Source organism: Nansenia antarctica (genome assembly GCF_963989245.1).
Source record: "Nansenia antarctica genome assembly, chromosome: 10".
Taxonomy (NCBI): domain Eukaryota; kingdom Metazoa; phylum Chordata; class Actinopteri; order Argentiniformes; family Microstomatidae; genus Nansenia; species Nansenia antarctica.
Window position 1 is genome coordinate 12,097,737 of NC_137680.1, and position 12,372 is coordinate 12,110,108.

General features: G+C 44.6%; 1 protein-coding gene across 1 annotated transcript; it reads left to right on the top strand.

Annotated features, from left to right (window-relative positions):
• Positions 1-4,742: 4,742 nt before the first annotated feature.
• On the top strand, positions 4,743-11,063 carry LOC308166648 (alpha-N-acetylgalactosaminidase-like; the record flags this gene model as incomplete). Its single annotated transcript, XM_080540975.1, has 11 exons — positions 4,743-4,850; positions 6,029-6,212; positions 6,585-6,725; positions 7,062-7,273; positions 7,512-7,591; positions 7,772-7,933; positions 8,074-8,271; positions 8,385-8,525; positions 8,825-9,018; positions 10,115-10,125; positions 10,912-11,063. Exons 2-11 carry the CDS (start codon positions 6,058-6,060, stop codon positions 11,061-11,063), a joined length of 1,446 nt encoding a protein of 481 aa, XP_080397101.1. The 5' UTR covers positions 4,743-4,850; positions 6,029-6,057.
• Between the last annotated feature and the right edge of the window lie 1,309 nt (positions 11,064-12,372).

Below are 12,372 nucleotides of genomic sequence, written 5' to 3' on the forward strand. Positions count from 1 at the left end.
TGTACGGCGATATTTCACTGTGTGAATGGTCGTTCTTCGTCCTGTTGACAGTAATACACAGCCTCATCCTCTACCTGGATCCCAGTGATGGTGAAGGTGGTGACAGTTGCAGTATAGGTGCTACTGAATCGACTAGGAGTCCAAGAATACCTTCCAACACTGTCATGAAAGAGGCCTTTGGGTGCCTGTCCTAATTTAAACTGGTGCAGTGACATATCATCCTTAATGTTTTGTGAGGCTGTACAGATGATGTTGACAGTGTCTCCAGGCTTGGCAGTGATGACTCGAGGAGACTGGTCCACCGTGATTACCCCCAATGAACCTGCAGATATAACAAGAGAGACATGATACAGTATAAATTATGAACTGCTGGAGAAGTTGAACTCTGTCAAGATTCATAGTTAAGATAACATAGCATAGAATCCACATACAGTACAAAGACAAAACATGAACATGAATCAGTTTAAATCAGACTCACCTTGTGTCCACAGAGCTAAAAAACAGAGGAGCGGAATAGTTTGTAACATTTTGCTCAGTAAGATACAGGAGGACTTGAAGTCTGTGGTAGTCTAGAGTAGTCTGGTCTACTATGGACTGTTGAGGTGTTCAGAGGAAGGGACTGTATTTGAAGAAACAGGAAGCAAAACTGCATGCAAATGAATCTGGTCTAATCAAGTCATTTATGAAACAAAGGGAAATTACCGTATGTCAGCATCTGTAGGCATTCCGATGATTTCCTATATCACGTTTTGGGAAACTTCTATTGATTAATATGAAAGAAAAAAACAAACACACAATTGTTTTCACTGTTTCACCATCACTCAGTTGGATTGGTAGTGGTTGTAGTAGTAACAGTAATGCAATATTATGTTTTCCATGTTATGTGTATATTGTTTTGAATATGTAGATGTTTTTATGGCTCTATTGACATTATTGATGTAGTTTGGTTTATATGATATTCCAATCTGAGGGGAATCAATGTCATAGATATTGACACTCTACATGTATGACAGAATACACAGTGTGTTGGGATGAGTGTTGATGCAACTGTTTCATCATTGGACATGATCAATTAACTGGAGGGTGGATTTGACTTTACTACTCACAGATTGGATAAACAAATGATTTTCAGGATTTATATAATGAATGAATGAATGAATGGTTTAATGACCACACGACCACGGTATAATTTACATAATAATAATTGCCAGTCATCTGTGATTGTGTTACAATGCATATTTGAGGTTCCATCAGGGGAGGCTGGTTCATTAGGTGCAATTGGGCAATGCCCCACCAAAGGGAGAAGAGAGAGATTTTTTTTCTATGACTTCTAGACAGTGTTGCTTCTGAATATCATAGTCCAATCAGCTAGTGTTCTGTGGAGTATATCATAGTCCAATCAGCTAGTGTTCTGTGGAGTATGTTCCAATCAGCTTCAAGTCCCGCCCCTTTCGGGGCAACTTTCAGTCTACTCGAAGTTGCACTAGGCTGTTCTCGTAGACTTGCATGTAAAATCTATTTTGGTAACTTCAGGCCATTCGGTCAATTGTCTATGGGGTTTTGGGACATGCACCGAAAGGGGCGGGACTTGAAGCTGATTGGAACATACTCCACAGAACACTAGCTGATTGGACTATGATATACGCCACAGAACACTAGCTGATTGGACTATGATATTCAGAAGCAACACTGTCTAGAAGTCATAGAAAAAAAATCTCTCTCTTCTCCCTTTGGTGGGGAGCCAGCCTCCCCTGCTTGAGGATATTACAACTGGACCTATTACCGAAGTCAAACTTCGTTTGTGGTCGCAATCTCCGCGCAATCTCCGCGCAATCTCCGCGGCTGTTAGGCTGCTACTGTTGGTGTTTTGCGAAGCCAGAATACACAAACTCGACCTGAAGGTAAGAGAGTCAGCTAAGATAAAAGCTACTTCAAACATTTAGTAATATCGTCAGCATGGTACGTTTTCTATTGTCGTCTTTTAGCTTGTTTGTTTATGTATTCAGCACACGCACACACACACACACACACACACACACACACACACACACACACACGCACACACGCACACACGCACACACACACATACTCACACTCACACACTCACTAGAGGGGATGAAGAGGTCTGTACAGGGGGGTAGGGGGGATGAAGAGGTCTGTACAGGGGGGTAGAGGGGATGAAGAGGTCTGTACAGGGGGGTAGAGGGGATGGAGAGGTCTGTACAGGGGGGGTAGAGGGGATGGAGAGGTCTGTACAGGGGGGTAGGGGGGATGAGGAGGTATGTAGAGGTGGGTAGGGGGGATGAAGAGGTCTGTAGAGGTGGGTAGGGGGGATGAAGAGGTCTGTAGAGGTGGGTAGGGGGGATGAAGAGGTCTGTACAGGGGGGTAGAGGGGATGAAGAGGTCTGTACAGGGGGGTAGAGGGGATGAAGAGGTCTGTACAGGGGGGTAGAGGGGATGGAGAGGTCTGTACAGGGGGGTAGGGGGGATGAGGAGGTATGTACAGGGGGGTAGAGGGGATGAAGAGGTCTGTACAGGGGGGTAGGGGGGATGAGGAGGTATGTACAGGGGGGTAGAGGGGATGGAGAGGTCTGTACAGGGGGTAGAGGGGATGGAGAGGTCTGTAGAGGTGGGTAGAGGAGATGTAGAGGTGGGTAGAGGTGATGAAGAGGTCTGTAGAGGTGGGTAGAGGGGATGAAGAGGTCTGTACAGGGGGGTAGAGGGGATGAAGAGGTCTGTAGAGGTGGGTAGAGGGGATGAAGAGGTCTGTACAGGGGGGTAGAGGGGATGGCGAGGTCTGTACAGGGGGGTAGAGCTATTCTCATGCTAAAATCGACTGTAAATCCAGATTTTAAAGTTGATATTCTTCCCCGTGGAGCATGCCCCCATAACCTGTGCCCCACGCAAAATGTTTAGCACCAGCCGCCACTGGGTTCCATACAGCTGTGTAGGAAAGGGATAATTTAACCTTGACAGCTCTCTGGAGCCATGCCTTCACACAAACTAATTTAAATAAGCAAAACACACAAAAGACAACATATTATGTTTTAACATTGATTATTTTCCAGGAAGATCTAAATCTAAATCCAACTCACATTTTAGTCCACAAAGCTAAAACAAACGACAGTTTCCAGGTTGGTTTCATGTTGAATCTGATGATTTCTCTGGGAGGTGTGATGATCTAAGATGATCTCTTTGATGAGCAGAAACCATTTAAATGGTAGTCTGAGAAATGAAACAACATGCAAACCATGCCTCTCAACTCTCCAGCCACCTGGTAGGAATGAACATCTTTGTCATCTTTTTCAAAATGAAATAAAAAGCAACGCAGCAAAAGCACGATACAATCAGTAACTATATCTGATCAGTCTCCTCACTGTTTACAGTACATTAGCCAAATATCTATTTGTTGCCAACACTAAATGCTAATTGCTGAGTCTTTTAGCCTTTCACAAACTCATTTTCAGTTGAAGGCATCTTAGCCCAGTGTGGCTGTATGCTTCATTGCTCATGTAAATCTATCTGACAGACTTCCCCATGTCTAGGTAGTTTCATGTCTCTCAGGGGACTTCTGAACCAGGTGCAGAAATTACGCAAAAATGTCGTGGTAGACATTTTACTGTAATAGATATATAGGACATACAATTTTGTCAAATAAATACATTAATAAATATCTCCTTCCTCAGTAACAGTGGCAACTACAAGGGAGAAGTACTCTTCAGTTCTAGTTCTTTAGAGTTTAGACTATGGTGCAATAGAGCAATCTAATGACAAAGTGAAAATCTAATGGTACATTAGAGTGATGATGATGATGGTGACAAGAATCTGTCTCCTGGTGACTTCATCATTGTGAACTTTGCGGGTAAAAACAAATCCTATAATTAGATTGGATTGGTGGAGAAGGTTGAGGCAACGTTTCTGAGGCGAAGTCGTGGGAGTTCTGTGGATGGAAAGTCCATCTTTGTATTCAAAGAGAATGATGATGTGCTCAAGAAACTACCCAAACCGCAAAAAACTCGATGGAACAGCCAGAAGGGAGCAGAAGTTCATATTCCCCTGCATCATTGACAAGGGGGATGTTGAGTAGTAGCCCGGTTCTGTGAGGAATATTGCAGTCAATTTTATTCTTCCTTTTGAACTTGATTTTGTTATGAACATTTTAAATAGGACTTGTTGAAGAAGATTAGCCTTTGAAGCTGTAAACTTTATCTTTAAATAAAACCTTTAAGAACTAATTTGGTGTTGAATTTGTCTTGCTTTGATATAGCATTAGCCTATATGAGGTGAACATTTTCAGTTACCCCTCATCAAGTTGAGCCAAGAGAAATTCATGTTTTTGAAAACTGTTTATTTTAGATCCAAAGTGATTATTCCCAGGGATGTAACACATCCTGAAATATATATGCATATTTTAGTTGGAGACATTAATGTCATGCCCTCACTTTAAACCCATGTATTGGATAGAGACCTTTTCTATTACGTTGTCTGCTCTGTTTATTCTCATGCAACATAAGTCATTTTTAAAAAGTGTGTTGTGTGACTACAGTAGATCAGTTTAAATTGTTGTCATGCTGGAAATCCAATAATGTAGCCAATAAAGTGAACTTGGAATGACACGATACAATGCACCTGCTGAAATAAGAGCACGTGCTTCTGCTATGCTGAGCGTGTGAGCCAGCAAGCCTTCCCATTGGTTGTCATGTGACAGAGCAGTCACGTGACTCTAGTTCTGTTGTTTATCAGGAAGAGATGGGAGGTTTCTACAGAGAGAAGCAGGAAACTCAAACCAGAGCTATCGGCACCAAACTAGTTGGTTTGCATACCACAAACCTTAAAACACAGAATACCAGGTGAGAGACGGACACAAAAGTGATATTTGCTATTGTTAGTGATGTGCTTTTCTATTGAAAGTTCTCTATTAGGTGGAATTGTCTCTGCTGTAAATCTGTTTACTTCCAGCAGGATGGTGCATGTTCTTGATGTTGACACTTTTATCCAAAGTGACTTCCAGAGCGATGAGAATATACATGTTTAGTATGGTTCTGGGGGTATTGAACCCACAACCTTAGCGTTGCTAGCACCATATAATCTACCAACTGAGCCACACACTTTGACTTCATTGTAATTGATTGATTGATTGATTGATTGATTGATTGATTGATTATACTTTATTGTCCCCGAGGGGAAATTTGTCTTGGGCATGGTACTTTCATGCTTCAAGTGCAACAGAGACGATACATACAACATACAGTAGACAAAGTAAACAACAGGACAGCAACAAACATTGAGTGACATTGGCAGCAGTTTCCACCTGGACATGGCATCATTTGGTATAAATATATATTGCACATAACCCTTCAAGTGGTGTTTTCGAATATTGCACATGGCCCTTCAAGTGGTGTCTAAGATAAAGTGCAGGTGCTGGTGATCATGTCCTAATCATCGTTTCTGCTTGAGCGAATTGATTAGTTTAATGGAGAATGGGACAAATGATAGTTTTAAGAGCTTATAATTACATCTTGGCATGCGAAGCCTTCTACCTAGGGGGAGAACTTCGTATTCTGTGGAGAGCGGATGTTGGGGGTCTGCGATTATCTTGTTAGCCTTGTCCAGGACAGCTTTTTCATATAGTTTATTTAGGATCTATCATAGTCTCTTTCACCTACAATTTTCATAGCTGTTTTGTGAATGCTGACTAGTCTGTTTTGTTGTTGTACAGTTAAGTTGCCAAACCACACAATTATTCCATATCTGATTACACTTTCAACATATACAGTTGATACAATACAGTAAAATACATTGTGATACAGTAGCCTACTGTAAAATATAAAAGTATGGCTGCAGGGATTTATAAGTGTTATGGTAATATGTAGCCTACTGGGATGTAGGGGAGTGCATGGCAATCTAATGACATTTTTATTTGCAAGCTCTCCTTGAAAACACATAACATAGTCGTAACACAGTAACACAGTAACATCACATTTGTATGTTGATATATGGGGTAACATTGCTTTTATTTAATTGATAGGTTTGTTGTTTCTATATTACACCTTAGAGATGGAGCTGTTCAGAGTGATTTTGCTGCTGGCACTATCCTCGGCTACCTTTGCTCTGGACAATGGTCTGTTGAGGACCCCACCCATGGGATGGATGTCCTGGGAGCGCTTCCGCTGTAATATCGACTGTAAGAATGACTCCAAGAACTGCATCAGGTACATTTGACAATACTTCTTGTGTATATAGATAGACACATGTTGACATGTTTACTATCACACAATAAAAAACATACATATCAGTGCTATTCAGTTACAGTTTCACTCTTTCTCTCTAACCTGGGGCTAAATCAGACTCTTTATAATAACTACCAGGTAACAACTAACAGTCACATTACTTTATAAGGCCCTGATGTAAATGATGGATTTGTTAGCAAAGGCATTTTGAAATTGTCTCATTTATTTAACAATGATGTTTTATATAGTAACAGCAACGTAATTGAGAGTTGTTTTTTTATGACATTTATTTTAAGAACCTGTTATAATGCTGATAGACCACTAAACCAAGAATATGGTACCCTCTCCTCACAGTGAGAATCTGTTCAGAGACATGGCGGACAGACTGGCTGAGGACGGGTGGAGGGAGCTGGGATATGATTACATCATCATAGACGACTGCTGGGCCTCCATGTTACGGGACAAAGACGGTCGGCTGCAGCCCGACCCTCAAAGGTTAATTAATACCTCTAATTCTACCTTTTATTCATTGAGTTGGGGCCTTAGTTATGAGACCTAGAGGCCTTAACTTAAAGTTTCTAATTAAGCTTCATGATTGGTCAGTTAATTCACTTGTAAACATAGACAGTCGTCAAACTTCAGCATGTGAGCGAGCTTCCTTTCGTACCTGTTGCAAAGGGACTACTTTCGGGGTGGAAACGCCTTTTTATAGACATTTAGCTTCCAACATAGCCAAGGACAGGGTTAGACAGATGAGGGACCCTGTAGAGGCCTTATGTGCCCCCCAGCATGAAGAGACCTAAAGCCTTAAGTCACCTCTCTTTTCAACAGATTCCCAGGGGGCATTCCAAAGCTGGCGAGGTACATCCACGACCGCGGTCTGAAGTTTGGCATCTATGGGAACCTGGGTACACACACATGTGAAGGGTACCCTGGTACCACGCTGGATAAAATAGAAATTGACGCCCAGACGTTCGCTAGCTGGGGCGTGGACATGCTGAAGTTTGACGGCTGCTACTCAAGTGTTATCGAGCAATGGCAAGGTGAGAGAGATGCAGATCCATTGAACAGTCTTCTGTCCAGGACTGGGCTTAATCTGGGTCTGGTAACTATCTCAAATGGTAGCATATATTAGCTTTGGCAGACTGTCTCGAGAGAGAGAGTGAATACCAGGGTGGGTAGGGAGAGATGGGGCAATGAAAATGGGGGGAATACTGTGAATTTCTCATGATTTTGTGTGTGTGTGTGTGTGTGTGTTTGTTTGTTTCTTCTGTCCTACAGGGTACCCTCTCATGTCCAAGGCTTTGAATGCCACTGGTCGTCCTATTGCCTACTCCTGTAGTTGGCCTGCCTACCCAGATGTAAGTAGAAACTGTTGCTCTTTCACCCTTTGATCCATATCTTAGATCATCAGGTCTGGTAATTTCCCCATAGAAACACAGTGGATTGCCTATCAACAGACAATATTTTACGAGACACTTATGAATATACTGCATGTCATTTTATCACACATTCTTTTTGTCAATGTCTCTCTCCCTCAGGTTAACTACACACTGCTAGGGGACATATGTAACCTATGGCGTAACTATGATGACATCCAGGACTCGTGGGAGAGTGTGCAAAGCATCATGGACTGGTTCTTTACCCATCAGGACGACCTGCAGCCTGCTGCCGGGCCTGGACACTGGAATGACCCGGACATGGTCTGTCCAACCTCTGTATAACGTGTATCTAATGTTTCTTTTCTCTTGGCCCAATGTCACTCTGTGTCCTTATCAACATTCACTGTCTTGTTCTGTTTCATACTGACCAAATATGAATAACATTGGCATCTCTCAAACAGCTGATCATCGGCAACTTTGGCCTGAGTATCGACCAATCACGTTCTCAGATGGCTCTGTGGGCCATCATGGCCGCTCCACTCATCATGTCCAATGACCTTCGATCCCTAAGCAATGAGTTCAGGGCCATTCTGCAAAACAAACCTGCTATCGCCATCAACCAGGACCCAATGGGTGTCCAGGGGAGACGCCTGCTACAGGTGAGCATTACTCACCTGAGGAACTTTTTTTTTGGAGTGTCCTACTACACTCAAGAATTATGCAAGTCTTGCAAAGTCTGTCTCTAAAATGCGTCGGCCTGTGTCTCTGACAGGAGAAGAGTCGTATTGAGGTGTTCTGGCGCCCCCTCTCTAACTCAGCCAGCGCTCTGGCGTTTCTCAGCCTACGCCAAGACATGCCTTACCTCTACAACACCTCCCTGGCCAAACTCAACTATGCAGATGGTACCTATGAGGTGTGTAGCCTTTCCAGCTTCATCAAAGCTTTTTGCATGAGGAAATTCCACAAAGTGGATTAGTGTGTGATTTCTAACTGTATTTACATCAGCGCTGTTTTATTTGAGATGGATGGGATGACCTTTAATACCCATTACTGATAATGACTTAATGGTTTCATTGGACATGATTCACTCTGTGTCTGTCTCTCTCTCTCTCTCGCTCTCTCGCTCTCTCGCTCTCTCTCGTTCTCGCTCTCGCTCTCTCGCTCTCGCTCTCGCTCTCTCTCTCGCTCTTTCTTGCTCTCTCCTTCTCTCAGGCGTATGACGTGTTCTCAGGGAAAACAGTGACTGGGTTGTCAGCTACCACAGAGATCACTGTCTCCATCAACCCCTCTGGAGTCGTCATGTGGTACGTCTATCCGACAATGCACTATGACCAGTCACAGGAAGGAGAAGGACGATACCCACACGTCCGCAAGAAATACAGGATGTCCTCGCTACACCAGGACAAGTAAAGAATGTCTTGAACATGTATAAAGATTTATAAAGATTATTTTCTATCATGTTGTCAGCTTGTTTATTCCCATATAAAAGAAACATCCTTCCCTCCTGCAAAGATCAATTGACTCGCATTAATTACTGTACATATAAGCCTAGGAATTTTGCTAAAAGATGCGTTTTAAAGATGATCGATAGCAATCAGTACCATTCTCTGCCAGTGGGGAGCAGTATAGACTGAGAGGTTCTCAGCCATCTCAAACAAGTTCTCTTTACCCTTGAGACATAGGCATGGATATACTGGTATAGATTAGGTTTATCCACCTTTATCAAAGGGGGATGGGATACCATGCTCTAGATTAGTAGAGCAGGGGAGGCTGGTGGAGGTAGATTGGTCATTGTGGAATGAGGAATGGTATCACACATGTTTTTCTTCCAACTGTCCAGTGAAGGACGGGTTGGAAGACAATGTGCATATACTGTACAGTATCAAACCTGGGATTTAATGCACATAACCAACATTTCACATCTTGAATATAGACAGACCCTATTTTAGCAAAAATGCTTCAGAGCCTCAATCCAGAGCAGTAGAAATGCCTGGCCACACCTCACCCGGGTCTCCAGTGCCAATGTTAAATGTGGGCGGCTGAGTGCAGTTATCTGTGGCCCTGTTGGGGCCTCCTCTGGCCCCTAGCCCTGCTGAGCCAAGAGAAGTGGCCCATGTCCACCCACAGCTTTCCCACGGCCCCCCCTAAGGTCAGGACGGGGTCGGTGGGGATCAGCGCCCTTCTGCCAGCTGCCATCACTTACGGATGAGTCCACCAGGGAGACAGCGAGCATGCTGGGAGTTACACACACGTGTCCTTAGATATAAAGTGTGCACATACACACATGTACACATCACATGAACACACACACACACGATATTATGAACACATTCACATGCAAGGAACACACACAAACATCATATGGAAACACATGCACAAACACACACACACACAAACACAGGCCTCCACTTATAGTTCAAATTCTTACATAACATTTCTCACCTAGGAGTGTTATCCCCGTTCCTCTTCTTCTCTTCCTCCTCTGCCATCCCCCTGTTTCAGTTTCTGCCTATGTGAGAAGAGGGTATCTCTTTTTTTTTTAAATTTGTTTTTTCAGATTTTTATCCCTTTTTCACCCAATTTGGTAGCCAATTGAACCCAACCTAGCATCCAATTATCCCCTGCCTATTGCATAGGATCCGCCGCACGACCCCGTGGCCGGCAGTCCCAGAAGAGGCCGCCAGGCAGACTAGCTGACTGGCTCCTCGAGCCCAGCACCGTTATTCCGGCACCCAGGGGGCGGTGTTGCGCGACGGATCCTAGTCCAGAAATACTCCTATACCGCCCTCGGAAGCGGCCGCCCAATATGCCGCTTCCCGTGTGCCTCGGCCATATCTGGATCTGGCGAGCCGGGATACGAACCCCGGCCCCGGTGGGCAGCATGCACTAGTGGCCAGTGCGTAGACCGCTACACCACCGCGGGGCCGAGAAGAGGGTATCTCGACTGGCAGGGGTGCTGGCACGCCCTGTCTCCTCTCTTGATATACAGCATGACTGTCCCAATGCTTTTTCTGTGTATTACTTTATGGGGTTGTTTCCTCATGCAATAAACAAAGGCAGGATATACATAATATCTTTATACTGCTGATATACTGTAGGTGAATACTGTGTGAATATGTGTTCCTTTACCATCATGTTCCACCATGTCTGTCTATGCCTCTGATGAGAGGGCCTGGTGTATGGGCTGTCTATGCTACACTGCTGCATATCTCAGTCACAGAGGGCTGAAACACTTCTCATACATCCTCCATACATGACCCAGTATCTCACACGTCTCCTCCTTCTACACATCCTCCCAGTATGGAACACAGAGAGCTGTGTCTTCTCCTCTACACTTTACTCCAGAGATCCTCCTGAACTCAGCAGGAAGCGTCAACGCCGGGTCACGCAGCAGATGCCTCGCAGCAGGGAGTGCTCTCACGGGGCCTCCGGGCCGCTGTGCAGCATATGACACACACCGCCACACCGCCACACGGACCCCGCGCTACCGCCGTCCCACCGCGCTCGGCTCACTCTTTACCGCTTCGTAAAAACAGGAGGCATGCGGTGCCCAGGTCTCGTCTTGCACGGAGGAAGTCACGCAGGTGTTCCCATGCAGCTCTGTGATGGGGAGAGGGGCCCCCGCCTCGGCTTGGATGTGTGTAGGCCTACTGTTTTACTACAGTGGAGGCTGGTGGAGCTAGAAATCAGAGGACGGGCTCACTGTAAGGCATGGATTGAGGAATACCATTCCATTCCATACCATTCCTCATTCCATTCCATGCATTAAAATGAGCCCGTCCTCTGATTTCCACCTTCCCCAGCCTCCCCTGGTTGACGAGATTCCTTGCCCTGGTATGGGTGGACTGTACTGAAGACCCAGTGCTTTAGGAAGAGGCTATGCCTATACCCAAAACCATAACCATAACCATTTTTGAAGGTGAATTGGGATTTCTGACACTGAGGTGTTCGTCATATTGATCCGGGGGGATTTTAATGAAAGCCCCTGTTAAGCCCTGTTAAAGATCATATGTCCATTTCCTTAACCATCGACTAAGAAACGTTAGAGCAGAGTCTTTTGTCCTAACATGGACCAGAAATCTCAGCGCGACAAAGTTCCATCCCAGCCTCCTGCTCTGCTCGTCATACAGTCGGTGCATCACATACATACTGTACATATACCCTACTGACCCTACAGAACCAAACCCAAGCTTACTGCACTGGCATGGTCTGGTTACGCATCCGCTGTAGTTACTGCAACAGTGCTGGACAATGTGATGTGATGTGAAAATAAACAAGCCAGCGCAGTACGGTTAGGGTCGGCCCTGGGCTGTGTAAAGCCCTGTACTGTAGCCATGTGGACCCGGACTAAGACAACAAACATTCGTAAACTCTTCACCCAGTGCCTCTGTCAGTTAACAAAGTGAGCCGAATATACGAAAGAATCATACCCCAACCCACAGTGCTGAAAACCAAAACCAAAAATGTGGGTAATGATGAAGGATATTTAGAATTGATTTTGCTGATGTAGGATGAGGGCAAGGGAGACTTTGTGAAAATGCTTTGTGTTGGTGAGAGGGGCCGGTCTCTCCTGGTTCATCTACATACGTACACAGTGGACAAATGAAGGCACAAACACAGACACAGACACAGACACACACACACGCACACGCATGCACACACGCTCGCACACACACACAAATACACACACAGACACACACACAAATACACACACACACACACACACACACACACACAAACAGACACCACTCACACACATC